Source organism: Hippocampus comes, unplaced genomic scaffold (genome assembly GCF_001891065.2).
Source record: "Hippocampus comes isolate QL1 unplaced genomic scaffold, H_comes_QL1_v1.1 scaffold91, whole genome shotgun sequence".
In the NCBI taxonomy this organism is placed as follows: domain Eukaryota; kingdom Metazoa; phylum Chordata; class Actinopteri; order Syngnathiformes; family Syngnathidae; genus Hippocampus; species Hippocampus comes.
In genome coordinates, this window is record NW_017805034.1 from 317,497 (window position 1) to 345,463 (window position 27,967).

The following is a 27,967-nucleotide window of genomic DNA, read 5'->3' on the forward strand; positions in this document are numbered from 1 at the left end:
TTTCATAAGAGCCATGTCTGTATGCAAGCCTTCTAATAGTTTTCATTCACAAATGACTGGTGACGTTTTCTTGTTGCATGATGTGCGAGGAAACAAATGCACAACAACAGGATACATTGGGCAGTCTGTTTAATGTACAATAAAATGTTTTCGGTTTGTGTACGCATGCTATGAGTCCTTATGGCACCTGCAAAGAAATGAAACATTGAGATACTACAACACTAACATGCAACATTTAAAATCTCACTTTTCCATCAAAGCAGCGCTCTTCGCAAGTCTTCTCGTCCGACCTGCAAACCTCCGAAGAGCACATGAAGTTGATCTGCGGGGTCAAAGTAAGGTATGAAGTTTCCCAAGGATCGCCGTTTGACCTTTGAGTCGATACTCACTTGTTCATTGAGGTACCGCTTAGTCTTAACATCCATAAACTGGAACACCTTCACCTCAAAATGCCTCTGATGGCGATTTTGGGGCAAATTGCTAATTTGCAGGATAGCCACATTTGGGTCATGAGGATTGGCACACCTACATTCAGAAAACATGACATCCCTCATAAGACAACATAAAGTAAGACACTTTGTAAGATAAAATATAAGTAGGTGGCTTGAGGTCCTGGCTTACCCTTCGTAAACGAGCACCAGGGCGTTCTTTGCCGAGCGAGGGAATGCCAGACAGTACTTGACCAAAATGGTCGCATCGGGTTTGGGTGACAATAGTCTCAGTTCCAGGTACACAGGTTTGCCCAGGATGTACCGCAATGTCGGGAAAGAAGGCAAGAAAGATGAAAAGGTCTCGTCTGTTTTGGAATCAAGCACATTGTGATAAATCGCCGCACAATGACATCACAGTATTGTCATGTGAATCGAAGCCCCTAATTCAAACCTGTGGCGATCCTCAGCTGAACGCCATATAAACCATCCGAGGGGATGGCTGTCGGCAGGCTGCGACTTGGGATCTTCACCATGTAGCCGGCGCTGGCGAACGGCTGCTGGTCGTGAGCAGCCAAACTGTAGCGACACTCCACCAAGAACCTAAAATTGAAGGTAAGCTCAAACAATTTATTTGCAATAGGTGATGCATCAAAAAAGAGGGGGCGGGGGGTAAATGTCAAAAATGTTTCAGGACCACTGGTGAAAAGAAGAAAAAAAAAATCTAAATTGTCTAATATTGATAACCTTAATGGATCCGTTCTTGTGATGATGCCGTACTTGAGGTTGAGAGCTCGGACAAGAGTCTGGACTTCAGCCAGGTAGAACCTCGTCATGCCAATGTCCTGAAAGTTAATTTTTGAGGCAGGACAAAGCAATGTCCAATCCTGCTTTTTCCCCATGCGAATATGAGTGACAACTTACATAAGTGCGTGTTCCACATTCGCTGACTTTGAACTTAAAGATGGCAAAGTCGGCATTCACCACAACGGGTTTGCAGTCCGTTCCGGGAATGACCAGCTGGGTGGGGTCCACAGGCAGGGACGCGTATGTGGAGCGGATGATGAATACAAAATGGAGGTCCACCGTGCACTCTGGGGAAAATTTGAAGTTAATGGAGAATGTGAACAGTGTGTGTGACCCCCCCCCCCCAAAAAAAAAAAAACTTTACCATCCATTGGATAGAAGCATTTATCCCTAGTTGGATTCACACAGCACCCCATGGCCTCACAATTAAAGGGCAAAATTCCAGAATGGCCACAGGGCAGGCGCTCCTCAGGGGCCACGGCACATTCTGAAGTCAAATATTAAATCAGAGGTGTTCAAACGTTTTGGGTCCAGGGACCCCCTTGCAGAGAAGACCCCCCCGCCGAAGGATCTCATTCTGCATGATGTCATGTGTCATCGAGCACTCACGTTGTGCCCTTGGCGGCGTGTGCGGTGGCGGCGGCGTGCGGCACCGTGACGCAGGGGTACCGGGTGGGATGCCAGAGCGAGGAATTGGCCCGGGTGTGGACTCCCGACCAGTGTGGCACATCACCGTGGTGACTCGGGTCTCACCGAGCTCGTCCTCGTACAACAGTTGCAGGCTGTAGCTATCTGTCTGGAAGGCATTTGGCATTTCAGTCCCTTTGTGTGTAGGAAAATGACAACTCACACAACTCACGTTCTCGACGTGGCATCCCGTGAAAGGAACAGTTAAGATGTTCTCCAAGCGGCTCGCGTTGAGACCACATCCAGCGTGATCGGCAGGTTGCGGGTGCTCAGCGCCTAGAGAAAGGCAGGGATTTATTTGAACTGATTCCTGTAGTGTTGAACGCGGTGAGAGAAGCTCACTATGGCAGCCAGCTATTGAAAAGCTGTTCTTGTACACACACACGCTCCATGTGAAAAAATCCACCACAGTGGACAGCCATTTCAAAGCATTTTCCTTTGACGACACATGCGCATGATTATTTGTCAGTGTTGGATCAGTCACTACAGTAAAGCCAAAAGCTGTGTTCTTTTTGCACACGGGCCTTGTGAGATTTGAAATCACTTTCCACTCTGGTGACTGATGACCACTCGTAAGAAACGAGAACCTACTCAAAACTTTCACGTCGCGGAACTGACTGGCCGGGAGAATGATCCGAAAGCCTTCGTCGTCGCACGTTACTCGGAAACCGCTGTGACTTGGCTCAGTGGTGCTCGTCCAGATCCTCAAAGAGGGTTCGATTGTTTCTTCCTGGGTTGCAACGGGCGTTGCCCCATCCCGTTTTCCGGGATCGGGCTCCAATGTTTCCACTTCCTCAAAATCAGTAAAAGCGCCTTCGTTGTATTCACTGCCGCTCCCGTCGTCATCTTCCCACGTCCCAGTCTCAGGTTTCAGTGTTTCAGAAAGTGAGCTTACATGATCCTGCTCCCACCCCGAAACCAGAACACCCCAGCTCAGGGCCATCAGCAGCCACAGGTGAGCCATCTGGACCCCAGTAGAAAACAAGCGTGAGCCGGCAGAATCTTTGCAACCTTGGCGCTTTGCACCGCCGTCGTCGTCATCCAACGTCCCACTCTCAGGTTTCAGTTCTTCAGAAAGTGAGCTTTCATGATCCTGTTCCCACCCCGAAACCAGAACACCCCAGCTCAGGGCCATCAGCAGCCACAGGTGAGCCATCTGGACCCCAGTAGAAAACAAGCGTGAGCCGGCAGAATCTTTGCAACCTTGGCGCTTTGCCCCAGGTGGTGCTTAATTGATCCCACTTGCTAACTTCTGATTGGTCAAATCCCAACCAATTAAGAGTCAGGTGTGCAATGTCAATCACATCTCTTACCACATGTAGAAATATTTATCGAGTGCCGTCTTTTGTATGAACGCAAGTGACTCGTGCATTATTGAAATCCAAATTTGATGAGACAGGAAGTAAAGTAAGCTTGATTATGGAGCTGGAATAGTAGAATATAAACACACAACATTGTGGAGCCACCACACGGCACTCCACATGATTCAAAAGCATCTTTAATGCCGCACGGAGAAAAATTTTATGCTTGAATTAATTTAAGAGATTGTTTGTGTGCTGCTGTTTTGATGAGCAACAGAATTCAAGTGACACTGGTATTTTCAGTGATACCATATGTTTAAATATTTATCGAGTGCCGTCTTTTGTATCAACCCAAGTGACTCATGCATTATTGAAATACAAATTTGATTAGACAGGAAGTAAAGTAAGATTGATTATGGAACTGGAATAGTAGAATATAAACACACAACACGGCACTCCACATGATTCAAAAGCATCTTTAAAGTCGCACGGGGAAAAACGTTATGCTTTAATTCATTTAAGAGATTGTTTGTGTGCTGCTGTTTTGATTAGCAACAGAATTCAAGTGACACTGGTATTTTCAGTGAGGCTTTATTACACAGTACAAGTGTACCAAAACTCAAATTAACATAATTTCTCTTATCATTCAAAACGCCGCACACTTGATTTCTTTAGCCTCGGCCCCAAAAAAACTCAAATCCTGGGTTTGCTTTTCCGCAGGGGGAAAATAATAATAATACAAATAAATAAATCACTTGTATGAATTGGCTTTGTGTAGTGTACCAAAACTCAAATTAACATAATTTCTCTTATCATTCAAAACACCGCACACTTGATTTCTTTAGCCTCGGCCCCAAAAAACTCAAAGCCAGGGTTTGCTTATTCTGTCGGGGGAAAAATAATAATAATAATAAAAATAAATAAATCACTTGTATGAATTGGCTTTGTGTTTGGGCAAAAAGTTGAAGTTTTTGGGCACTGGTCCAAGCAGCATTTCACTGGAAAACAAAGAAAACATTTGAAAGCTGATTATCATGAAAAGCAAAACTGACGGATTACAGTCACAGCCCCTTTCACGCTGCCTAAAAAAGACAACATTGACAGATGCGTTTTCGATCTCCTATTGCAGCTCTGATGTGACAATTTCGCGGGATCTTTGAGTGAGAGAGCAAAGGAGGCGTCCCGCGACGAGTCCGCCGCTCACCTGATCCTGATCCAGTCTCCAACGTTTTGACTGGCCATTAGCGACTCCAGGTAATTCCTCCCCATGTAGTACGGAGGCCTCTCGTTGATCTTCACGGGCACTCGCTCCAGCAGCCCCACCGGAATATACCTGAAACACGTTTTTGCCCCATCTTAAAAAGCTCGTACGTGAAACGGCCGCGCGTGACGCCAGCGTCCCACCTGCACATGAAGGAGAGCCACTCGAGCAGGAAAGTGCGCGTCTTCTCCACGCCACGCGTGTCCGATCCCCAGTGCTCCAGGCCGTAGTTGCTAAAGTCTCGGAGGATGTCCAGACGCTCGGCCGACGAGATGTCCCAGTGACGGCTCTCCTTGATTTCTGTGAAGAGCCACGGCTTCACCAGAGCACCCCTGGTGAGTGATCGGAATTATACGACGTCCATTTTATGATTTACATGATGATGCTGATTGAACTATCATCTATTTTACGACTTGTTAAACAATTCAAAATTCTTCTCGTGAAACGCCGCCACACATAACAGCCGGGTACTCTCTGCAGTTGAGTGCGTCTAATAAACGGCACTAATAAAATAATACACCAACCTTGCGATCATGATTCCAGAAACGCCCGTCTCTTTGGCTCTCGCGGCATCTTCGTAGGACAGAATATCGCCATTTCCTAAGACGAGACAGCAGAAACTTTCATTCGTTGTTCTGCGTGACTGAAAAATGCATCAATGTTTTCCGATCTATTGATCATTCTGATGATACCAAAGAGTGGGATGGGGCTGGCTAGCTTGGAGCAGGTGGTGATGTAGTCCCAATCAGCGAGCTTGGTGTAGCGTTGCTCTCTGGAGCGGCCATGCAGCTAGATGAACAACGCGAGGACGAAAAACAGGTTAGGCGGGCAATGTGCTGTTTTTATTTATTTTTATTTTAACCAGGTAAAGAAATATATTTGCTCATCAATCTATGCCAGTAATTGATAGTGCCAATTTTGAAACATTTGTTAACTCTTTATTGACCAGAACTCGTATGCGGACTAATCTCGAGAACAAAAAATAATTACCGTGATCATTGAGACGCCCCAATTTTTCATCTCGGGGATGAGTTTATGCGCGATGTTGTTCTTCTCCTGAACGCCGGTGCGGATCTTCACTGTTAAAGGGACATCCAGCACCTAGAATAAAGATGGAGAGAGAGGAAAACACAACAAAAAATGTTTCCTCCAAAACTGCACAAAATCATTTTAAACATGCACACTCACATAGTTCATTCCCCGAACTATCTGCTCAAACTTGCGGGTGCGCGTCATCAAGCCGCAGCCTCCGCCCTGAGCAGCAAAGAAAAAGGGTGAGTCATGTTTTTGGGGGGGACACCATGGCAAAAATCCTCACCTTCTTATATACGAGGTCGATGGGGCACCCTGAGTTAATGTCCACAAAGTCCACCTGTGTGCTGTTGTTGATGAGCTCGGCGCATCTCGTCATGGTGTCAGGGAAGCAGCCTTCCACCTAACGACCAAGTCAGACTCAACCATCCAGCAAAGACACGAGAAGTCTGCCATTTTGATTTGAGGCGGCCATTTTAGGGGGCGGTGGGGGGGTTATTGCGCTTATCGCAATTCTGGACTGCCAACGAACCTGGACTCCAAAGAGATCCTCGCTCTCATGCCGCTTGAGCAAAGCCCACTCGGACTGCTGACCCTGTAGCAGGTTGGTGCACATGGCCATCTCGCCGCAGGTGATGTCCGCTCCCAGACGCTTACACACGCGGCGGAACGGCAGGTTGCCGCACTGAGGAAATAAACGGAGGCGCACAATGAGCAGCTGCATCAGTGACATGGGTGAAAATTTCACTCGAGCGGCGCTTACGGTTGTTAACGGGGCGAGGTAGAGTTTATCTCGAAAGTCCACCTTTGAGGACAAAACACATTCATTCAGCCCTCTTCGTTTTGACTTTGATAGTTTATTTCCGGGGGAGTGGACGATACCTGTTTTTTCTCACACGTTCGCAACTTGATGACATCCACGTCGGTCAACGGGCCGACAGTCCTCACGGCGCAAGCCTTGTCCGAGTTAACCTGGAAAAAAAAAATAATTGGTTCACGTGGTGTCAGTGTAAACGCAGTCAAATTGAATATGTGAATAGACAATCGGAGACTGAGACTTCAAGATGCAGTGTGAATCCAACACTTAGTTGTGCTGCATCCAAAATTAAAAAGAAATATTGAAAAGAGGCATTTCTGTGATGTAAAGTACTTTTTTTTTTTTTTTTTTTTTTTACCTGCGTTTCTACATCTGTAGATTCACACATTGTCTCGGTCGGTGGACCTGCTGGTAAGTCAGTGGCGCCTGGAAAACGACTTAAACGATTAAGATGGGTCTTATGAATATTTGTCACGTCAGCGGTTCTCAAACCTTTTGGGTCCGGCTTTGAAAACTGCTGCCCTGTATGCTCAACAAACTAAAATGTCTCCCTACCATTGCCTTGTTGTTGTTTTGCCTCTTTGTTGTTGTTAAGTGTCTTGAGGTACTCCGCCGACTTGTCGAATGCAACTGAATGCTTCCTCAGACGATTCTGCAGCTCTTTGCTCAGGCTGTTCCTCACCGGCACGCGGCCCTCGTGGCTTTTCAACACGTCGGCGTTCTCGGCGCTCGTCAGCTCCGCTGTGGTGTGCGCCGCGGCGAAGCGACATGAGAGGCCGTATGTGCACTTCCCGAAGGTGTCGTAAATGTGGCAACGTTCGCCAATGTCGGGGGGCTTGTTGGCCAAGTAGGTAGCGACGTTGTGGTAGAAGTGGCACTTGTCGCCATAGGGACATTCCCGGTTGCCCTAACAAGGTCGGAGAGATGACCGTTGAGACCGTTTCATTCCAACATATGGACATACATCTCGTTTAAAATTCTTACCTGAATAACAGAGGCACACAGCCTCTTTTCATCGTACGACGTTGGTTTTTTGTGCGGCCTTGACTTGTTCTGCCCCCTCAGGCGTTTACCGGACGACTTGCCGCCTTTGTTGATCTCCTCTGCGTCCAATTTCACCCTTTTTATTTCGGGCTCCTCGGATGGGTCCTCAGACAACTTGTTCTCGCCTCCTTTTGAGCTTTGCCATTCGGAGTCAAGAAAGTCATGGAATTTTTCTTTGCTGGTGATAAATCTGTAAATGCAAGCAACGGAGAGGGAGGATGGTTTTCAGTCTGTTTCACAGTTAGGATGATGGTGAAATTTCCACTTTCATGGAAATGATTTAGGTGCCTTTAGATGCAGCAAAGTACTACCTTTCTATTAGATAGACAGCATGGCACTCCGACACTTACTTCAAGATATTGTATATTCAACTGACAAACAAAACTCAGCCAGTTTGGTAGTCGTTCATAGTTTAATGACTCACTCTGGTTTGAGGGCTGCTTCACCTTTTACTACAGCCTCTGTCCCCTTTGCAGCTGTTGTTTCCTCTGCATTTTTTTCCATCACATCTGCTGTTAACTATTAAGACGGGACATGCATTATTATCGTTCCAAAGTGTACATATCACGAGAGGAACATGAATACGCTGATCCATGGTGAGCAACTGGCGTGGCGCTTACTTACTGGTTTTGCTGGTGTTGACAGTTTGGCGTCTTCTAATCAGTGTATGCTAGCGGCTAACGCGAAGTCAATATCACAATTGAAACAATCGACAGCTAGCATGAGCTATGTCTTAATGCCAGTGCGTGTGCCAAGTGTAGGAAAATCGTTTTATTTCTGTGTGTTTATTGTGACGTAGTATTTATATGCAACTAAAGCGACCAGTATTCGAAAAGCGTGAAGAGGCGACAGTACACCACTTAAAAGGGTCCGGAAATGACAAACGAAGAACAATCGTTCCGGTCCGGCGTAAGCTCTCAGGAGGGGCCGTATAACATCATCAAAATCCTGGGTTGACTTGAAAAACAGTGTTCCGAAAGTAGAAAGCGACGTTTTCCTTATAGAAATCGTAATGTAAATAATATAAATATGTTTGTGTAAATGATTTGTTTACCTTATATTGCCAGCAGAAGCCATATTCAGACGTTTTCATAAAGACTTTGGCCCAAAAAAATTAAACTAATGCTGGTTAAATGAAGTTGCCCTCTTTAAAAAAAAAATCCCCCAAAGAAATAATACACTATAATGTGAAATGAATTAACAACAACACAAACACAGTAAAAAAAAAAAAAAGCTAAACGTACAGCACTTGTGCCGTTAATCCTTTGGATGCTTACTGAGCTGAAGTCTCACAAGAACCAATATGGATCACTTTTGGGGATTTCATGGTTTTTATTATAAATAGTCTTGATGTCTTCTTAGTCTCATTTGATGATGAATGTGCTTATCTTAATGATATAGAGCAATGCCCGGCATATTTACGGTTCGCTATTCATGAAGTCACCTGATTTTTTTTTTTTTATCTGTGGAATCTGTCACCCACTGTATATAATGACATAAAGAAAGAGAATTTGGTGAAATGAACTGGAAGCCACTTTCAACAACAACATTGAATGAACACAAGAAGCTACATTTACTCATCAGTGGAAGTGACTAATTTCTCGATCTTGGCTGAAAAACGCTTCCGACTCAAGTCCAGGATGCCGATCCCGTTCGCTTTGAAGTCATAGTTGATCCCACGAAGCTCCTCGAGTCTGGCAGCGACATTCTTCGTGCTGTAGTCCAACACCTTGGGCCTGTCCAATATCTGCTTCATGGTGATTCCTCCTTGAAGGAGACAGTCCAGTTTTGTGCTCAGCGTCACTGCCCCAATGTACAGAGCCATTGGATAGCCGATGATCAGCTTTTTGACATCCTCTTCGCAAGAGCCCAGCGCAATCAGCCTCCCCTGAAGGATGGCCAAGTTATTTTTCAAGTACTCGTTGGAGAGGTCCAGGATTTTTGCAACCGGCCCTTGAAGCGCTGTCAGAAACTCTGCGTCGCTCAGTTTCAGAGTAGCTCGCAGGTTATCAATGTTGGCCTTGACTCTCTTTGTGCTCCGGATAAGAACATAGAGGTTTCTGGAGATGATCGCTTTGGCAAACTCCTTGGGACCAGTCCCGCCTAGCTCCACACAGACGTCTTCCAGGAACTCCACCATCTGCCTGTTGAGCTCCAGGCTGTTTGAGAAGGTGCGAGGTGCAGTGGCCAGCAGCCGATGGAGGTCCTTGTTGCTGAGCCCCAGCGAAGACAAGTACGCTATATTCTTCTTCAAGTTGTTGTTGTCGCTGGAGCGGAAGAAAGACTCAGGTGAGCGGTCCAGGATGGCCACAATCTCCTCGTCGGTCTGGAAGATGTTCCTCCACAGCTGCCAGCGCTGCTCCAGATGCTCCAGGGAGCGGGTGATGGCACGAGGGTAACGCGATATGATGCTGGCCACGGTCTGGCGGCTGGCACCTTTGCCCTGCAGGAACGAAGCCAGGCCTTGCTCATTAGTGAAGATCCTACGGAGAACGCCGGGTTGACGCTGGCGTGCCATCTTCACGTCCACCCCCAAGAGATTCAAGTTTTCCAGAAGAGACATGTTCTCAGCGTTCACAGATGCTTTGGCACCATTCTCATTCGCTGTCACGCTGTAAAACCTCTGGAGAGGGCAACCTGTCACAGACTGTACTGTGATGCATTTAAAGGCTTGTTGAAGAGTGGATAATCCGTGAGGTCCTTTTAAAACTTTGAACCCAGAAGCCATTTTTCAAGAGCGTGATATCCTTGCAAGCATCATGCGACCTGGAAATAGCATAATCACACTTACTATAAATAAAAATGCAGGCAGAAGCATCCCAAGAAATTAGAACTGATGTGAAAGCTTGGCTCTCAGCAATATTTAGAGGCACAGTGGCATTAAATTGTTACATTTAAACACTTGGGGACTGTGATAAATGTTCAAACAAAACTTATTGTGTCTCCTTTAAGTGACTTTCATTTTTTATTTCCTTTGCGCCTGAGTAAATTCTGAAGTAGTTCAGTATCATACTTGATATTTTATGGCGAGATTTGATTTAATTCCATGTAAACAGTAAGGTAATTAGAATAAGATCATTCACGTTTATCATCTAGTTGTGTCTCAATGAAACAAGCCTAATTTAAACGGCACTGAATTTTGAGGCCCATATTACGAGTACAAAACGTAAGCGTTTAAGGAGAAATATAACAAGTGATTAGCGAGAGATAGAATTTAAATATATTGACAACGTTAAAACTTTTATTATAACATTATAACAGACATACCTCCTGAGATAAAGCACGATGACAGTTTGAAATTTATTTATTTTTGGAGTCTTTTCTTCTTCGTTGGTTTTTCTTCTTCTTGGATGATTATTTACCAGCGATGTAGCTAGCGCCATCTTGTGATTGCCTTTCATTATTTAGCACCCGACCAGAAGGTTGAAATGGAGTGGCATGGAATAAATTGACACGACTATCTACAATAACAGTGCTTCCTTCGTGGTGTTTGCTTGTTCTCTTGTGCGCCCACATTCCCAAAAACATGTAGTTTTTCGGAGGGTACATTTTTACAGAAAGTACTACTTCGAAAAAATATTTGACTCTCCAAGTCGTACCATAATGATCAACATTGAACTAAGAAATGTTGTACGACGATCAAAAACAATGCAGTCTTTTTTTTCCCTTCATGCTGGCCACAGGCCACACAGACAGACTGATCCTTTGGCTCTCAACGGTGATGAGGGCCTCCACTTATGAATATTTTAACCGAAGCACAAGCTATTCATAATGCAAAACAGCTTTCACTCCTGAGGGTGATTAAAAAAATATGTAAAGATGAAGTAATAGGCAGCTGTTATGATTGTCGTCATCACATGCAATTACAAAGAGTATACCAGGATGAATTTTCTGCTTTTATCCTCTGTGATCCTGCAGAACCAGAGCTTCCAAGTGTAGAGTGTAATGTTTCTATGATAATTTTTGGGGGGTTATTTTCTTAACTAGCTCAGCCTTAAAACTTTACAATCATATTACACAATACTCTCATTTCCTTTAATATGCATTTAAATCCTGATCTGACTGTCGAAATTTTATGCTGCTCATGTTTAAGGGCTGCTGACACATTACTCCCTCGGTTAATGAATAATTCAGATCAGAGCCTAAACTTTCAGAGGCCCAGTAGTTCCCTCTGCTCCTGTGGCACAAAAACTAACTGCTCACACAGGTGGCATCAAGTTAGACACAGTATGTCTAAAAGAAGATGGGTGGAATTCAAGATCTGTCAGACGATAAGTTGCTCCACTCCCATCAACAGAAGACACAGAGCGCCCTCGTCCTCCTCATCTGCCACTGCGGGTACGTTGCAGAGGAACAGAACGTTCTCGAGATGACTATTGCAAAATCTCTCATAGGTGTAATTTGACCAGAGTGTGTGTGTGTGTGGGGGGGGGGGTCAACATTTTCTTCAAAAAAAAAAAAAAAAAAAAAGTAACAAAAAGGCAGCCCTTCGAACTGGGACAGCTCTCTGTCTGTTACCATAGAAACAGCAGCAGTCATTTTGGTGGGAGAACAATGTGCTCATCACTTCATAAATGAAGTGGGATGGGAGAAAAGGTAATTATAAGAAAAGCCAGCTAATAGAATCTACTCTGTGCATGTTTTTTTTTTTTTTTTTTTTGAAATATATTTTGTCATCTTTCTCTTTTTTTCCCTTCAAATAATACAAAGAACACATTGACCAGTATTGGCACTTTTGGATGTGAGCAGTCCGCCTGATGGCCACACTATCAAGTGCATAGCAAATTATGATCCCATGATCAAAATGTTTTGTTTTGTGAGCAGTCGTAGGTTATATGGCTTTTCATAACATTTCATGTGAGATGTTCTTGGGCCTATATGGCCCATGGGCCATTAGTTGCATTTAAAGCAGAAAAACTAGTGTGTAGGACGCAATGTACCTGTGTACTCCTCACAGATCTGTTTCACGCTTGAAGGATTGATTTCTGTCTTTGTGATGTATGTGACTGTCCCATCTCTTTCATTCCTCAATAGTAGTAGTTGACTGTGCCTCCAGAAGTGCGGCCCAAAACAGCAACACATTTACTTTCACTGCAATCAGTACAATTAATCATGCGCGTATGTGTCAAGTTTGTTGCTCGAATCTGCAACTAAATTATATTTAATTTTATATGCATGCATACACTGCATAGTCATTTGAATCAGGTGTGTTGAAACGGGGAGGGATGGGAAACGGGCAGGACAACAGTGTACGAGGGCCAACTTTGTCATGGTTTGCCACCTGTAAGCATCCTGGCAGCTGTTGTCAACATCTTTGATTGTATAAACTTTCATTATTTACAACAATTCTCCAAGTCCTTGAAGGCATCACCGATGGAATGCAGGGAGCGTGGCTTCAGGCCACCTATCAGACGTCATCACGCGCGGGGTGTCACGTTTACGTGGAAAACAACATGGCCGCCGACTGCCAACAAGGAGGCAATCCCTGAGAGAATGCGAACGGCGGCCGACTGGAAGCCGGCGCGGCCCCCACACACTTCACCACCGGTGCTGATGCACCGTCTGTGATCCCTTCTCCGTTTGTTTTAGCCACGGTGAACATGGAAGACGAGGAGCGGCAAAAGAAACTCGAGACCGGCAAAGCGAAGGTATGACTCCTCCGGTGGTGGTATCACACTGTTAGCATAACTCTTTTAACAACTGCCTTTTTGCTTTAAAAGTCCTTGTTGTGGTCTGTCAGTTGTCCCCCCCCCCCCCCCCCCCCCCCACACACACACACACACAGCTGTCAGTCCTAACGTGCGCTCCTAATTTGACAGCGGGTTTGCCTATAACCTTTACTAGCTCCCTACATTGTACACGCTAGTGTCATTCTGCATGAGAAACGTCATTGTTTGTTTAAAACTGGAGTGCTTCAAGTGAGTACATTATCGGCAAGTAAGTGGAGGCTTTCCGACGCCTCCCCTGTCGGGACTCTGGCAGGCAGGTGTAACAGGATTTACAAGACACAAATCCCCCCCATTCCAGACTTGTGCTGCCTTTGCTCTGTCCATTTGCACCCCTGCTAATTAGGTCACAATTACATTACCCACTTAGTATACATGCCTACAAACCTATTGTGCTCCAACCATTTGCAAATTGATTATAATATACTGTGCCTTGCTTCCAATGCTGAGAGGAAATCGAAAATTAATCACTGGAACACAGCTGGGAACTAAAGTTCCCTCCCCAAGTATTGATTCTATGTGCTTTCAATCTTTTGCTGTGCATTTTACAACACGATGCTGCTTTCAAATATGTTTGTAAATATGTCCAGACAGCATATGTTGCTACCCTACGTGGTTAGCGCTGGCCCAGATGGAGATACTTCTCCACAGACTCCCATATGTCCCTCTGCCAACACCTTCTTCCCTTCTCACCCCCAGCACCAGCGCGGCCAAGTAGGCCAGTTCGCTATGCTAAGCAGCTCATCAAAAGCCAAGTTTCCCCGACTGCACACTAGCGCCTTGTAGATTTGAATCCATCAAACTAGAGTTCTAACTGAAGCTCGCAACATTAGCTTCATGTACCACCTGTATGTCCACCTGTGGCACATACAACAGGTAAACCTCTGCGTACAAACAAAACAAATTGGCTGAAATTACCTTTTGGGCTAGCTAAGGCGGTTTTATTTATCTTGCGCATTTCAAACACAACGTAACTGAATGCGCTTCACGTAATTCAAAAAGACAACCTTAAAAAGCATTTACAAAGTAGCCGGGACATCTTCTGTTATGGCTCCGACGTGGCCGCTTCTCTTGCTCTCCCTCTGAAAAAGTTGTCTTCGCTGAAATCTGGTTGGAGAGCGCTGCGGATTAGGTGTCCCTCGTTTCAAGTGATCTAATTCAGTTAAACGGACGTCTTAGCTGGCGCACATGTCGGTTCAGCATTAAAGGCGTCTTCAGCAACGGACGGAATGTAGACACAAAAAAAACAATGGACAAGTGAGTGTAATTTGAGTGATTTTCTTTTTATTTATTTATTTTTTGAAAGTGTCCGTTTGAAAAGAGGATCAAGATTCTTGCCGAGATTCAGGGCAGTTTAAACTGATCGTTGACATGGTTTGAAGTTTAATCCTTTAGTCAGGATTAGCACCTGCTGGGAGAGCAAAAGACATGCGATGCATGTTACATGGATGCTCCAAACAGGGACGATGACATGTTTCGGTTGACTTTCCCCAAACTGTGCAGACAAAGAGTAAGTTAATTTGTTTTTTTTACGGGATGAACGTGCGCAAAAATGTCCACAGACATCCTTGTATTTATTTTTTTTCAAACATGTCTGTTTCTTTTTGCAGCTGGCCGAGTACCGTCAACGGAAAGCTCACGCAGATTCCCAGAGGAAGAAGAAGAAGAAAAAGAAGTCCGAGGAGGACTCGCAGGGAAGCGTGGAGCCGGATCGCTCAACGGGCAGGGAGGACGAGTTGGTCGGTGACCAACATGGAGTGCCGGAAGCAAATACAGAGGCACAGCCCATTGCTGAGCTGAGCTTCTCCAAGACACTACGCAGCGGGGAGACTGTCAAGCATGACCAGACGTACACTATCGAGGTATGTCCAAATTGATTCTTGAGGCCCGAGCACCTGACATCTCCTGGAAAGTTAAACGCCAGTTTCACTAGTTAACATAAAATTGAGTGGACATCTTGAAGTTTTTGGTTGTTGATGCCACACAACAGGAGCTTTTTAATTGTCTTTGTCGGATTAAGTCCTTGCCTTCAGCAACACCCAAAGCAAAACGCAAGGACGGTTTTTTTTTGTTCTCTCAAAACCCGTAGCATGAATGCCTTTCCACAGCAAAAGATTCTTATTTGTTGTCGAGCGTGTTTTGTGCCATTATTACGCGCTCTGTCGCCGGACTCCATGTGCTGTGCGTTTCATGCTCACAAAGCAGCGGTTGCCATGGAAACACACAGTCCTGACCAACTCCGGTGGCCTCAGTGCTTTTTAATCGCAGTTCAATACATTTATTTGCCTTTATTTCTCCGAGACTGCAAATTTCCCCAGTGTGGGACTAATAAAGGTTTTCTTATCTTATCTTAATGTTTTGCTGTTGGCTCGTTTGCATCCAACTTTCATCATGCGTCGCTACAATCTTGTGAAACGCAATGAAAAAAAATGTAAACTTTTTGTGCTTCAGCCCGAGAGCGAAGTGTCAACGACGGCAGAAGATTATTCCTCTGAGGTAAGACATTTGCAAGTCGGTCGGTGGGCATCATAGTCAAGGAATTATATGTCAAATGATCAATTGATTGTTGATATGTGTGTTCCCCGCTTGAGAGCAGTGTTTCCCAACCTTTAGTCAACCAAGACGCTTATTTGTCATTCCCCAAAAATCTCATTGCATACCACCAAAGAAAAATATCACAAAAGGGGATAACATAGATTAATGAGAGGCCTTCTGCCCTCTAGCGGAAGAGCGTTCAACGGTTCTGCCTATGTTGCTAGCATAGCTATTAATTGTCGTCAATCATTTTTGGCCACTTAAGTGGAATTGGATCGTTTGATAATCTTTCATTGCACCTTGGTTTGGAATCACTGCTTGAAAGTATCTATTTCCCAGAGATGGACATACTATCACCCTTTTTATTCCCCTGAAGGAGATTTTTCCAATTCCATTCGCACTCATCCATGTGATTCTTTCCTCTTTGGCCGACGCATTGTGACTTAACAGGTCAACGGCTGCCGTGAGATGACGGCCAATCTAATGACGTCCTCCTCCGAGGATTTTATTTGGGTACAGTAATCCGATCAAGCGGCTCTCTACTCCTGGACCCTGATGGCCGAACCCGCCGCTGACTCTCCATTCGCTTAACATATTCAGAATCTCCCCGCGCGCCAAGTATTGACTCTGTCCTAACATTTGAAATTCTTCTACATGCAGCTTTGGTGATAGTTGCACGCCCCAAGGTCACACCCTTTTCTTTTGCTTGGCTTATGGAGGTGCTGATCAATACAACCGATTCCGAGCACCATTTTAAAAACCTAGTACTCTTTGAGTTTAGTGAATTCTGACATTTATTTCCAACACAAGTACCAAACGTTCCTTCCTCAGCACCGCTCTCTGCTTTTCAAGCCTACTGCTGCAGCGCTTGGGTGTTATTTAAAGGCCCTCTTGTCTCCTTTTCGCGCGTCTCGCGGAAAGCTGCACACGCTCTCATGGCTCTTGCTTGTTCAGGAAGAGGCAGAGCGAAAGGTGATGAAGGGAAGCGCGATACAGGACGTCAAGGAGGCGCTTGCAGCCAAGACGCGGGCAGTGGAGGAGCTGAGTCAGGAGCTTGAGGAAATACGAGCTGAGTTTGGAACAGAGGGTGTACAGAAGGTAAATAGCAATTAAATGTGAAACATATGATGATTAGGACCCCTTAGGCTACAATATTTTTTTTTTCCCTCAAGGACGCATTCATAATCCAAATGACAAGTAAACATAACTACCATAGCATCCCTGAATACGATTTAGTGAATCTAAACATCCCTGACGTTTCATTGAAAAGAATTGACAAAATTGTCTCAAGATCAAGACATAAACCATTGTCCTCATCTGATTTGTGTCGTACGTCCAAAAGGAGCTAGTTAAAAGAAGCACAATCGTGGATGCCTCCCAAGTCTGCAAAGTGAGCTCCACTGTCTTTGCTTGCCCTCATCCCTCACGTTTTGCTCCCAGCTGCATTCATAATCCTAATGACAAGTAAACATAACGACCATAGCATCCCTGAATCCGATTTAGTGAATTGAAACATTCCTGACGTTTCATTGAAAAGAACCAAACAAAAATTGTTTCAAGATCAAGACATAATCCATTGTCCTCGTCTGATTTGCGTCGCAAGTCCAAAAGGAGCTACCGGTAGTTAAAAGAAGCACAATCGTGGATGCCTCCCACGTCCGCAAAGTGAGCTCCACTGTTTTTGCTTGCCCTCATCCCTCACGTTTTGCTCCCAGCTGCAGGAGTTTGAGGCCGCCCTGAAGCAGAGGGACGCCATCATCACCCAGCTCACCGCGAACCTCCAGCAAGCTCGCGAGGAGAAAGATGAGATCATGAAAGAATTCCTGGCGCTGACGGAGCAGAGCCAAAAACTGCAGCTTCAGTTCCAGCAGGTGGGAGATGTATTGGGCACGTTTTGTTTTGTTTCCGAGTCAATTATGTGTACCCAGGCCATTCAAAAGTTGATCCATTTTCCATAATATGCCTCCTCGATACATAAATACAGATGAAAGTTTTTCTGATGACGACGACAGTCGTTTTACAGCTGCAGGCCGGCGAGACCCTGCGGAACACCAGCCACAGCAGCACGGCTGCGGACCTTCTTCAGGCTCGGCAGCAGCTGGCGCATTACCAGCTGCAGCTGGAGGAGGCCAATATGGAAGCCGTCAAAAACCAGGAGAAGAGCGACGGGCAGCTGGAGCTCATCGGTCAGCTCCGACGGAAAATCGGCGACATGGAGTCGGTCAGTTCCATGATCTTTCTGTTCCCTGTCGGGAGTGATTCCCACGATTCCTCAAATGGTGGCCTTTATAAAAATGTATTTATTTCTGGAAACGGACGTGCACAAATGTGAATTTGGTTTGAACGTAATCGTTTCTGTTCAAAATGGTGAAATGTCAGCAACTCACTGAAATTGAAAGAGGCCACAGTTCAACACATCAGGAGCTTGTTTGCTAAGCACCGTATGTCAGGTGCGAAAGGAGTTTAAAACGAAACAAAATTCTCTACTTGAGGCCGCTTATGTGCCACGGTAGGTTGAAGCTGTTTGATTAGCAGCAAGTTAACGTTCGCTTGTGAACAAAAAAAAAAAGTGCCGCCTGAGGATTTCGGAGGTACGTAATGAATGGTTAGTGTTTCTTTTGTATGTCTAATACCCGACTGTTATTGTAGTCAGGGAGAAGATCGGAGGAATCATTCACACAAAGGCTTAATGAGAAGGATTTGCTCCTCGCCGAGAAAGAAAAGGTCATCATGAATCAAGATCAGTCTCTTGCCGAACTGAGAGCAGCGGAAGAGACTCTCGCCACCACGCTGAAGGAGAAGAACCTGCTGCTGTCTGAGCAGACGGCGTCTCTGAACCTCTTCCGAGAGGAAATTGCCATTTTGGGACAATCGGCGAACGACATTCAGGTGTCGGATGAGAAGGACCTGATTATAGCGGAGCAAGAGAGGGTCATTTCCGAGCGGGATTGTTCTTTCAGCCGGCTCGAGGATGAGCTTGAGTCATCGCGGCAAAGCGTGCGGGCTCTCCAGCAGCGAGTGGCCGTGAAGGAGTCGGAGCTCGAGAAATGCCTGGGCGACCTGCAGAACGCCAAGCGTGATTTAGAATGCAGTAAAGGCGAAATGGAGAGTTGTAAATCGCACCTTGAAAAAGCGCGAGGCGACCTACACAGCTGTCAAAGTGAGCTCGCCGGCTCCCGGCGGAGGGAGCGAACGTCTTCTGATGAGATTAAGCAGCTCATGGGAACGGTCGAGGATCTGCAAAGGCGTTGTCACCGGGACAGCCTGTCCGAGGGTGACGCCGTCCAAAGAATGCAAGAGGACACCGTCCGAAAGCTGGATCTCCTCAGGGCCGAGCTGGACGAGATGTATGGACAGCAGATTGTCCACATGAAGCAGGAGCTCAACCTGCAGAACACGGTGCGCATGGAGCAAGTCGCAGCGCAGCATCGCGCCGAGATGGAGCGACATCAGGCTGAGGTGGAGCGGCACCGCGCCGAAGCGGAGCTTCTGACGGCTCAAAACTCCACCGTCAAGGAAACTCTCACTGGGAAGATTCAGGAGCTTCAAGCAACCTTAGCGGAATCCACAAATGAATTCAACCGGGAAAGGTTTAACCTCCAGGCCGAGCTCCAGAGCCTCCGTGGCGAGCTCCGTTCGGCGAGGGAAAAAACCGAGCTGGTGTCCAATACTCTCGTCTTGCAGGAGAGCCAGCAAGATGAGATGCGGCTCCTTTCGGACACGACCGACGACCTGCGCCGCCAGCTGGCCGCCGCTAGGGAGGCGGCGCTGCAGGCCGAGGCCCAGCACGAGTCGGAGACGACCAACTACAAGATCAAGCTGGAGATGTTGGAACGGGAGAAGGACGCCGTCCTGGACCGCATGGCCGAGTCGCAGGAGGCCGAGCTGGAGAGACTGCGAACACAGCTTCTGTTCAGCCACGAAGAGGAGCTGACGCATCTCCGCGAGGAGCTCCGTCGAGAGAGCTTCCTCAACGCCGAGAACCTCCTGAACGAAGCTGCCAGCAAACACCAAAGATCCCTGGATGACCTGCGCCTCACCTACGAAGACCAGCTACATTTGTTGCAAAAGGAAAAGGCTGCATTTTCCAACGAGCGAGAGGAGCTCTCGCACCAGATCGTCGGCCTCAAGGAAGATCTCAAGCTGGCCTTGCACAGCTCCAAAGAGGACGAGCTTGTGCGGCAGCTGCGGGAGCTTCAGGTCGAGCTTGAAGATCTGCGGAAGGGAGGAGAGCAGCGAGCCAGGCTGGAGAGCGAAATCCAAACTTTGCAGAAGAAGATGGAGGTTCTTCAAGAGAAGGATCGAAGCTGGGAGAGCAAATGGAAAGCGCGGCAGCGGGAAAATGACGCGAAAGCGGTGGAAATGGAGACACTCTCCGCTCAGCTGAAGGAGGAGATCGAAAAGCAACGCACCACGTTTTCCTTTGCCGAAAAGAATTTCGAAGTCAACTACCAGGAACTGAAGGAGGAGTACTCCTGCCTTTTTGAAGCGAAGACGCGACTGGAGGAGAGGACACTGAAGGAAGCGCTTGAGTTGCGGGCCAAAATCGCTGACCTGGAAGGCGAAAATGTCAAAAGGTGCGCCGAGGCTGTGGAAAAAGACTCCGCCAAACTCGCGGAGAGGCTGAACGTTACAATGAGCGAGAAGGAAAGCCTTGCGGTGAGGCTTTCCCAAGTGACGGAGCAACTAGTGGTCGCGGAGAATCAAATTGACCAATTGCAAGAAAAGCTGGACGAGGTGAACACAACAAGAGGAGAGGACCAGCACGCACACATTTGCTCCCTACGAGGAGAGGTTGAAGCTCTCCAGTCGCGCCTGAAGGCGGCAGAAGCTGAGCGAGACGGCATCCGGCGGACTTCGGAGCTCCGCGGGTTCTCCCGACCCTCTCCCTCCCACGTCCAGCCCCCGAAGGAACGACCCGTCGAAGGACGAGCCTCGCCGCAGAAGCCCGCCACCGGCGCCTCGGGCTCCAACCGGCGTAAGAGGCGTCAGAGGTTGAAGCAGGAGCGCAGAGTGAGCAGCGGCGGCTCCTCAGAGGCAGCCAGGCAAAGGGAGGAGGAGGAGGTGGTGGAAGAGGAGGAGGAGGAGGAGGAGGAAGAAGAAAGCAGAGCTACAAGTGCTGCAGAACGAGCGATGCAGACGGAGAGCCACGTTCGCGTCGATGTGGCTGACGGCTGCCAGGGAGATGGCACCAGCAAACAGGTAGAAATACGTTCACTGCATCAGCCTTTTTTTTCCTCTCTGCCTTCTTCCCTCGGATTCACTTGCTGACATGATGATGAAAGGCCTTTCTAGAAATCATATTCTCCACTTACTGCTGCGCGGAAACGGACTTGATGCTCCTCTAACGGGGAGGCACTTGAGTACCGTAAAGGCGCCCCGGTTGCCGCAAGACTCGTAAGAGCGAGTTACACAACAGGTTTTTGTTTTTATGTTTGCGCGGCTCTTTAAGCGCGACGGTTGTTATCGGAGGAATAAAATTTTAAAAAAGAAATGAAGAGCAATCGGTACACCCTTGATGTGGTGCAACAGTAAAACTAGCAAGCAATTAATGCCCCCCCTTTTTAATTGCTGACATTGATAGTTTGAAATGTCAGTTTCTCTCGCTTGTCAATTTATACCTGACGACTCCCTAATTCATCCCTCAGGAACTAACAACATGAATGGACTCATTTTTATTTTTACGTTGTGTTCCGTATAAAAGGAAGTGCGCCGGTAGCGGGCAATCTATCCACTCAGTTGCGCTGAACATTGCCAAAGACATGATGCGCCTTTACGCGCTGTACGTGCCGCTAAGCTGCAAATATTTTGTTGAGGTCACCTCGCATCACCGCACGTCCAACTTTTGGGGAAACAAAATCGGATTATTTCTGTAGGAGTTGACACAAGATAGTGGTTGGAAAAAAAAATGAGTAGGGATAAATGAGTAGGGATAAACTTTTGGAGAAATCAGCGAATCGTGTCTTGGCTGACTTGAAAAAAAATGGAAAATGTTTAAATAAGCCTTGATAAGCCGTTAAACAAAAAACGGCAAAGGTAGCGTGGCAGAGAGAAGACGAATCAACCGCAACAAAGGATTCAACATCGTAGTTTTCAGACATTACATTGCAACCGCCAGAGGTTATCCTTCAAGCACTAGATGATCACGACTAATAACTAAAGCTCATTGTTTTAGTTTCCATCATGTTTCACATATTGTCTGAGTTTCCATCTTGTTTTACGTGATTCAAATTTTTTGTCTGGTCTGGTATGAAAAAGCTGTCTTTGTTTCTTCCTTGGTAGGTCAGCACATCCGACATCGGACCTGCCGAAGCAGCGGCACATACATCTAAACATGTCAATTTAAATTATAATTTTCTCAGGTTATCAAATGTGGTCATTTAACAAAGCCAGTGAAACATCTCCGAAATACAAGGCGGCGTAACAGCAGTGACATAATTACTCAGCCAGGATGAAATGAGCTCTAATGCATAAATCACATTGAGTGGAGTCCTTGCTTTATGTTTACCATCCCGGTAATTGGCTTGTTCCTGCCCACTGTCATTGAAGTGGGATTCGTTGCACGATGACCGCTATTGATTCATCAGCAGAGATGAGCAAAATTGCATAATTGCATGACAGGAAACCCACGCTATTCGTGAAGCACAGGCACCGAGCCCTGCCACAAATAGCGGAAAATTTCTTTTATGGGGCAGAAGCGCACATCTACAGTCGACGCGGTAAATGCACATATGGCAAAGACTCTTTAACTTCCGCTAACAACCCAAGATTAACTATTGAAAAAAATATGAGTCTCTTACTTGAGATCTATCATGTTAACGCAGAACTACCATGACCTTGATTACTACTTTCCTATCAGCCAGAGTTTAGGCGCCATCTTGTTGCAGCTTAGAGCATTGTAGAAAAAGCACAAATAGGTGAATTTATGAATAGCGAACCGCAAGGAAGCGGGTATTCAACTGTGATTTTTGTATTCTCATCCGCAGTTATGTTGACGCAATTTTTAAAAAAAGCCAACTTTTTCCTGTGCTAAGGGCGAGTGCACTCTGCAGTTGGAGGCGAAGCGCATCAGTTTGACTCACATCCACACTGCTCAGCTGGAGCTGGTGCAGGAGGAGGCGGACAACCAGAAGGATGCCGGTGACCAAGGTCAGCTAATGGTGTGGTTGTGTAATGAGAGCGATTTGCTTTTTTTTTTATTTTCAGAAGGGATGTCTCGCTGACATACGTTCCGGAAACGTATTAAGTGAAAATGTGGGCTCTTGAGACATGAAATATCTTTTTAAAAATAAAACCTGCTTTAACAACAAGTCTAAGGTGTATAGAAAATACTTTACAGTAGTGGTAGGTCAGCTGCAATTCAGTGGGAAAGCTGTGTCTTGAATTGTGACTTTTGCCGATCAGATTCGGAGGAGGTTCAAAGAGTGAAGACGGAGGCGGCGGAGCAACATCGCCACCTAGAGGAGAAACACCGGCAGGAGGTGGAGCGCCTCCAAGCTCAATACCAGAAGAGCCTCGCGGAGACAGAGGAGCGCTGCGGCGCCGAGGTTGCCATGCTCCGCCGCCAACTGCAGGAGCTCTCGGGCTTGCAAGCCCAGGACAGGTGAGATTGCAGCAATAACCGGAAAAAGTAACCGAATAAGGGATTTATTTTTATTCGTTTATTGTTATTGAAACAAAATATGCTTTTCTTTGAAAATGTTCAGTCACCCCAAACGTTTGAACGATAGCATCATTTATATTATAAGTGTTTGGGAACAAAATGAGATTGTAAAAAGATATAAGAATGAATGGCCAATAATTTAATTTAGCTTTATCTTACATCATTTCACTTGTTTGAGCCTTTTTGACCTCTTTTTACTCACAGTTCGAAAGTGCCTGAGCAATCAAATCGTACTAAATTGATGTATCTGTGAAGTTTTCAATAATTTAACACTTAAAATGTGCCTGCAATGAATTTTAACAACCGAGAAAGCAAAGAATGCGAATTGTGAATTCACAACCGACTTTACACTTTCCGTGTTTCATGTTTTCTAGTGACCCGCACTCCAGCGAGGGGCATGGCGAGGAATACCCACAGGAGCTGAAGGTTTTGACTTCCTCAATTTATCTCGCCCTTATATACAATCCACTGCAATACATCTTTATTCACATAGTGCTTTCACTGCAGCTGTGACAAAGCGCTCTACAGAACAGTTAACATAAAACATCAAAATAGTACACAACGTAAAACATGGACAGTCATGCGATCGTAACAACTACTCCTACTAGCCTTGTCACATCATTATATCCTCCTACGGAGTTGATTGGTGTGCGGGCGCTAAGCGAGCCTGAAAGTCTGAGTGGACGCGGTAGCAGCCTTTAGGGCACGACGTGCCCTAAATATCCCCTGCCCCAACGCCGCCACCCTCCCTTTTTTTTTTTTTTTGCTCCAGAAGCAGCAGGATGAACTGTCCTATATCGAATGATTAAAAGGGTGGGACCTTACATAATCCGCCTGTATTGCGTGTACACTGCCGCGAATGGAGCTCGAGCCTCCCTCTTAGTTTGTCCCTTTCTTCCCATCCTCATAACTTTGAAAGTTCCTGTCTGATGTTCGGAACTCATCACGAGACGGGGAAACAACGTAGTGTATTGATCCAAGAGTTGAAGGGCGGTTTTGTTATTTCGCGCATTACCACACGCTCCTTACTTTGTTCTCGCTTCTTCAGGACCTCAGCGAGGAGCAGCTGTCCCAGTGGGCGTCGGGCTCCCGCTCGGGCTTGAGCGCCAAGCTGCAGGCGCTGAGGAAGGCGCTGTACAACGAGTACGTCCAAGAAGTGGCCGCGCTCAAGGAGCAGCACGAGGCTGAGCTGACTCGGCTGCGGCAACAACTGGAGAGCGAGGGCGAGCGACGGGATCTCAACGCCGTCGACGGAGGAGCAACGAGCTCCTCGGAGAACGTGGGTGTTGCTGGGCAGGGCGAGCTGCAAGGGCAGCTGAGTGTGGAGGTGGAAGTTGCTAAGGTAGGTGATCGTAACGTTATCGCTGCCAAGTAGCCACGGTGTGGATCCCTGCGTTTGCCCGACTTACTCTCCAATGAGCTCTGCGTGTCTATAACAGGGCTGGGCAAACTCTTCTCCGGCACTACATTTAATTTCTAAAACTGACAGATGGGCCAGGCAAAAAAATTAAATGTACAACCACATTTAAAAAATAAAATAAAATAATAATTACAAAAATATTAGGACCCCATTTTTTTGTTTCAGTCTCCTGTCATTTGATATGCCCGGTACAACTAAAGCTACATCTGTTTGAACAAATTTCGCGATGACAACAAAATAGAAATGTTGAAAGAACAAGGAAACGGCATTCAATATATATCATGTTAACCCTGCTGTATCAAATGAAGTTTTATCCAATTTGGACCCAAATGTGCAATTTAAATGCAGCGTCACAACCTGCGCTGTCAAACCCGATCGAGCTTTTGCAGCAATTTACATTTGTATTGAATTGGCATTGCACCGTGATGTCGCCGTGGCCTTCCTGTGTGGAGTTTCCATGTTGTCCTTGTTTACCATGTGGGTTTTTTCCTCTGAGAATGGATGGATTTGTGTTTACTTTTTGCCCCCCCCCCCCCTTTCAATGAAACTTGACCTTCTTTGAGTAATTCATCTCTTCTCCATGCGATGCGCAGCAACATTTCTTGTGTTGGTTGCGTTTAATTGTCTCACTCGCAATCCCTGATGTTAACGGCAAAAAAACAATGTCCTCCCGTCAATTATATGGCATGGCAATCTATTAGTTGAATGTGTAAATGAAATCCAAAGTTTCTCCAGCTCTTAAAAAATGTTGACCTCCCATGAACATTAAGAGAACAAGGGGAGAGTCAAAGGCATGAGTTCAACTTAAAAGAGGCACCGCCACCTTAATTATTGAAGTAGGGGGAACACATCAACATTTTTCTTCCACCCTTTGATCAAGGAAGATGTCGTAAAAGAACACATTACATCACAAATAAAAGGATCTCCGACATGAATGTCTTCTCCTCAGGCCATTGTCCAGATGTCAGTGGAGTATGCGCAGCAGACGGAGCTGGCCCGGATCAATAAACTCTCCTGCCAGGCCAGCACCGGCATGCAGACCCAGTCGTATGGCGAGGAGGCCGCGGAGGAGGATGCGGCCGTCTCTGTGGGCGCGTGGCTGAAGGAGGGGCGGGAGCGCCTGGAGAAGGAGCTGCGGGACAGGGACACTGAGATCCGGAAGCTTCGGGAGAAGCTGCGGCGAGCTGAATTGAGAACAGGGGAGAAGGCGAGTGTCGCTTACGTCTTACCTTCTCCAGTAAATCATCAAATACAGACACATTGAAAATTAGAGTTGTCACCCTTTATTGCGCCAAGGCACATATTTTACGGTTGAGAAAAAAAAATCTCACACCACACCACCAGATAAAAATGTCTGGAGAGGTGTATATCGACTTAAATTGTGATGGTTTCATCGAAATTCACAGAAAATTTTACTTGGTGTACACTCTCAATTCAGCATTAGAATAATATTTGCTGAAAAACTCACCTTTTGGCGTTTTTTGTGCTAAGGCTAAAGTCATTTATTGAAGAAAAAAAAAAAAGTAGAACCCTGCAAGTGGTGGAGAAAACAGACAGCTGAGATTTGGATCGGGCTCCTCTAAAGGTTAGCCATCCGCATTACTATCATCTCTCCAGTTGGTGGTGCTGCCTTGCTTTCTTCCCCCCCCCCCCCCCCCCCGCCCCCCCCCCCAGCTGCATCCCAGCTGCACCTGTTGCCATGGCGGCACAAAGAAACTAGTGTCTCACCGCAATCCAAAGGCGTTCAAGTCCGTCTGTGTTTGCGTCGTAAGGGTCGTTGTTTACGGGGTGGCCTGATTTGAATTTGCGTCGCCAACAGTACCGCTCAGGGCCGCTCAACGATGACGGGACTGCTTTCTGTTTTCTCCCTTTTTCCCGTGCAGCCGCTACAGATGAAAGAGGATGGTCAAGAAAAAGTTGAGGATGAGGAGGATGATGTTGAGTCGACAGACAAGGACAACGAAAGGTGATTATCACATCAATTTTAATGTAATAATTACCAGCGCAGTGGTTCTCAAACTGGGATCTTGGAGCTGTTGCTACGATAGCTCCCATAAGATTATTGTATTAATCTGACATTGTGGTCTTCATTTAGGGGCACATCACGTGGTCGGTACGCTGTGTTTATTTGGTGTTCGGAATATGAAGGGGTCCTTGAAAAAAAATAATAGGATGACACGATTGAGCTCGGTATTAACTTTGATTTCAGAATTGTCCTGCGCAGGACCAACGAGAGGCTCAGCCGCGTGTTGGCCGACGTCCTGAAGACCACGGCGGCGGCAGAAGAAACGATGGGGCTCCACATGCAAAGTCTGCAGGTGGATGCGTCTTCCAGCGGTGGGCTGCAGGCTGCCCCGTCATCCACGCCGCACGTCACAGGCACGTAACACTCATTTAACTCGAACTAACTTATGAATAGCGAGGCAACTACTCCACATCCTGGAACTGCAATTTAATATAGTGCTTGATACACCAACTACCACCTCAAAAAGGTGGTAGTAGAAATAAGATTGATGAGAAGTCATCCATAGTCAAATGAATGTTATGAGACCTCCACTTGTCAATTATTAATGACAACTGCCATATTTTCACAATGGAAATAAGCCCAAGAACTTGAAATCGTTACAATGAAATTCTGGAGACTCTCTTGTCACACACACGGGTGTTGACAATGTAGCTTTCGTGATCACTGACATTGCTCGCCAGCCATTCACGATACCACCACCTTGCACAATGGAAATCAACGGAACGATGAGATACGAGCCGTATCTCTTCTCGCACTAGGTCAGCCCGCCAAGTGTTCGTCTGGCGACAGCCCACTCCTGGCGGAGGATGAGGTGAATCTGATGGGCATCAGCGGTCGCCTGCAGACGGCCTTGGAGAAGATGCTGATGGTTATCACGGACACCACCAACCAGGTACCGAAAGGCTTCTCGTCAAATGTACTTTTCGAACTTTTCCACATACTCTGTATGTCTGAACCCAGATATTGGTTTTTCCAGTCTGGAGATGACTGTAGAATAGGACCTTTCAACAAAGTGAAAATGTCCCCCCCCCAGACGGCCTTGGAGAAGATGCTGATGGTTATCACGGACACCACCAACCAGGTACCGAAAGGCTTCTCGTCAAATGTACTTTTCGAACTTTTCCACATACTCTGTATGTCTGAACCCAGATATTGGTTTTTCCAGTCTGGAGATGACTGTAGAATAGGACCTTTCAACAAAGTGAAAATGTCCCCCCCCC

At 46.4% G+C, this 27,967-nt stretch overlaps 4 protein-coding genes across 10 annotated transcripts in view; 1 reads left to right on the forward strand and 3 right to left on the reverse strand.

Annotated features, from left to right (window-relative positions):
• Positions 1–112: 112 nt before the first annotated feature.
• Positions 113–3,140, reverse strand: LOC109512008 (zona pellucida sperm-binding protein 4-like). 2 transcript variants are annotated; one of them, XM_019863456.1, is made up of 12 exons: positions 2,947–3,140; positions 2,514–2,757; positions 2,095–2,198; positions 1,845–2,031; positions 1,600–1,722; positions 1,353–1,522; positions 1,176–1,273; positions 883–1,031; positions 622–796; positions 390–525; positions 248–322; positions 113–187 (listed from the first exon to the last, which is right to left on the reverse strand). In XM_019863456.1, the coding sequence occupies exons 1-12, from the start codon at positions 3,076–3,078 to the stop codon at positions 179–181; spliced, it is 1,602 nt and encodes a 533-aa protein (XP_019719015.1). In that variant the 5' UTR covers positions 3,079–3,140; the 3' UTR covers positions 113–178. The 2 variants fall into 2 exon arrangements, with proteins under 2 accessions (XP_019719015.1, XP_019719016.1); XM_019863457.1 differs by lacking the exon at positions 2,947–3,140 and having other exon boundaries at positions 2,514–2,940.
• A 658-nt stretch (positions 3,141–3,798) lies between these two features.
• Positions 3,799–8,554, reverse strand: dus3l (dihydrouridine synthase 3-like (S. cerevisiae)). Of its 2 annotated transcripts, XM_019863455.1 has the most exons (17): positions 8,002–8,554; positions 7,802–7,896; positions 7,318–7,567; positions 6,889–7,240; positions 6,692–6,759; positions 6,399–6,488; positions 6,280–6,321; positions 6,049–6,201; positions 5,803–5,919; positions 5,673–5,738; positions 5,475–5,585; positions 5,177–5,273; positions 5,009–5,084; positions 4,628–4,816; positions 4,428–4,556; positions 4,153–4,221; positions 3,799–3,978 (listed from the first exon to the last, which is right to left on the reverse strand). In XM_019863455.1, exons 2-17 carry the CDS (start codon positions 7,879–7,881, stop codon positions 3,975–3,977), a joined length of 1,893 nt encoding a protein of 630 aa, XP_019719014.1. In that variant the 5' UTR covers positions 7,882–7,896; positions 8,002–8,554; the 3' UTR covers positions 3,799–3,974. The 2 variants fall into 2 exon arrangements, with proteins under 2 accessions (XP_019719014.1, XP_019719013.1); XM_019863454.1 differs by lacking the exon at positions 3,799–3,978 and having other exon boundaries at positions 4,031–4,221.
• Positions 8,555–8,694: 140 nt separating this feature from the next.
• mterf1 (mitochondrial transcription termination factor 1) lies at positions 8,695–11,144 on the reverse strand. The gene is made up of 2 exons (XM_019863485.1): positions 10,645–11,144; positions 8,695–10,143 (listed from the first exon to the last, which is right to left on the reverse strand). The coding sequence occupies exon 2, from the start codon at positions 10,103–10,105 to the stop codon at positions 8,951–8,953; it is 1,155 nt and encodes a 384-aa protein (XP_019719044.1). The 5' UTR covers positions 10,106–10,143; positions 10,645–11,144; the 3' UTR covers positions 8,695–8,950.
• A 1,635-nt stretch (positions 11,145–12,779) lies between these two features.
• akap9 (A kinase (PRKA) anchor protein 9) overlaps positions 12,780–27,967 on the forward strand; it is a 41,091-nt gene continuing 25,903 nt past the window's right edge. For 2 of the 5 annotated variants that reach the window (XM_019863438.1, XM_019863442.1), the window contains exons 1-17: positions 12,781–13,025; positions 14,714–14,965; positions 15,555–15,599; positions 16,086–16,151; positions 16,593–16,736; positions 17,354–17,509; positions 17,662–17,859; positions 18,288–20,840; positions 21,921–21,974; positions 22,673–22,787; positions 23,043–23,241; positions 23,676–23,727; positions 24,350–24,643; positions 25,671–25,928; positions 26,605–26,687; positions 26,931–27,100; positions 27,506–27,639. In XM_019863438.1, the coding sequence (XP_019718997.1) occupies positions 12,978–13,025; positions 14,714–14,965; positions 15,555–15,599; positions 16,086–16,151; positions 16,593–16,736; positions 17,354–17,509; positions 17,662–17,859; positions 18,288–20,840; positions 21,921–21,974; positions 22,673–22,787; positions 23,043–23,241; positions 23,676–23,727; positions 24,350–24,643; positions 25,671–25,928; positions 26,605–26,687; positions 26,931–27,100; positions 27,506–27,639 (4,821 nt within the window). In that variant the 5' untranslated portion in view covers positions 12,781–12,977. Of the gene's footprint in view, positions 13,026–14,713; positions 14,966–15,554; positions 15,600–16,085; positions 16,152–16,592; positions 16,737–17,353; positions 17,510–17,661; positions 17,860–18,287; positions 20,841–21,920; positions 21,975–22,672; positions 22,788–23,042; positions 23,242–23,675; positions 23,728–24,349; positions 24,644–25,670; positions 25,929–26,604; positions 26,688–26,930; positions 27,101–27,505; positions 27,640–27,967 lie in introns of all 5 variants that reach the window. The other 3 variants (XM_019863441.1, XM_019863440.1, XM_019863443.1) reach the window with 3 other exon arrangements.

Bases quoted from the DNA above. Each gene is read 5' to 3' on its own strand.
- mterf1 (XM_019863485.1), bottom strand. From the start codon at position 10,105: ATGGCTTCTGGGTTCAAAGTTTTAAAAGGACCTCACGGATTATCCACT.
- LOC109512008 (XM_019863456.1), bottom strand. From the start codon at position 3,078: ATGGCTCACCTGTGGCTGCTGATGGCCCTGAGCTGGGGTGTTCTGGTT. The intron at 1,723-1,844 runs GTGAGTGCTCGA...ATTTGACTTCAG, and splicing joins CACGCCGCCAAGGGCACAAC to AATGTGCCGTGGCCCCTGAG. The intron at 1,032-1,175 runs GTTATCAATATT...CTTCAATTTTAG, and splicing joins ACAAGAACGGATCCATTAAG to GTTCTTGGTGGAGTGTCGCT.
- dus3l (XM_019863455.1), bottom strand. From the start codon at position 7,881: ATGGAAAAAAATGCAGAGGAAACAACAGCTGCAAAGGGGACAGAGGCT. The intron at 6,322-6,398 runs GTATCGTCCACT...TTGTCCTCAAAG, and splicing joins GAACGTGTGAGAAAAAACAG to GTGGACTTTCGAGATAAACT. The intron at 5,920-6,048 runs GTTCGTTGGCAG...CTTGGTCGTTAG, and splicing joins AGGATCTCTTTGGAGTCCAG to GTGGAAGGCTGCTTCCCTGA.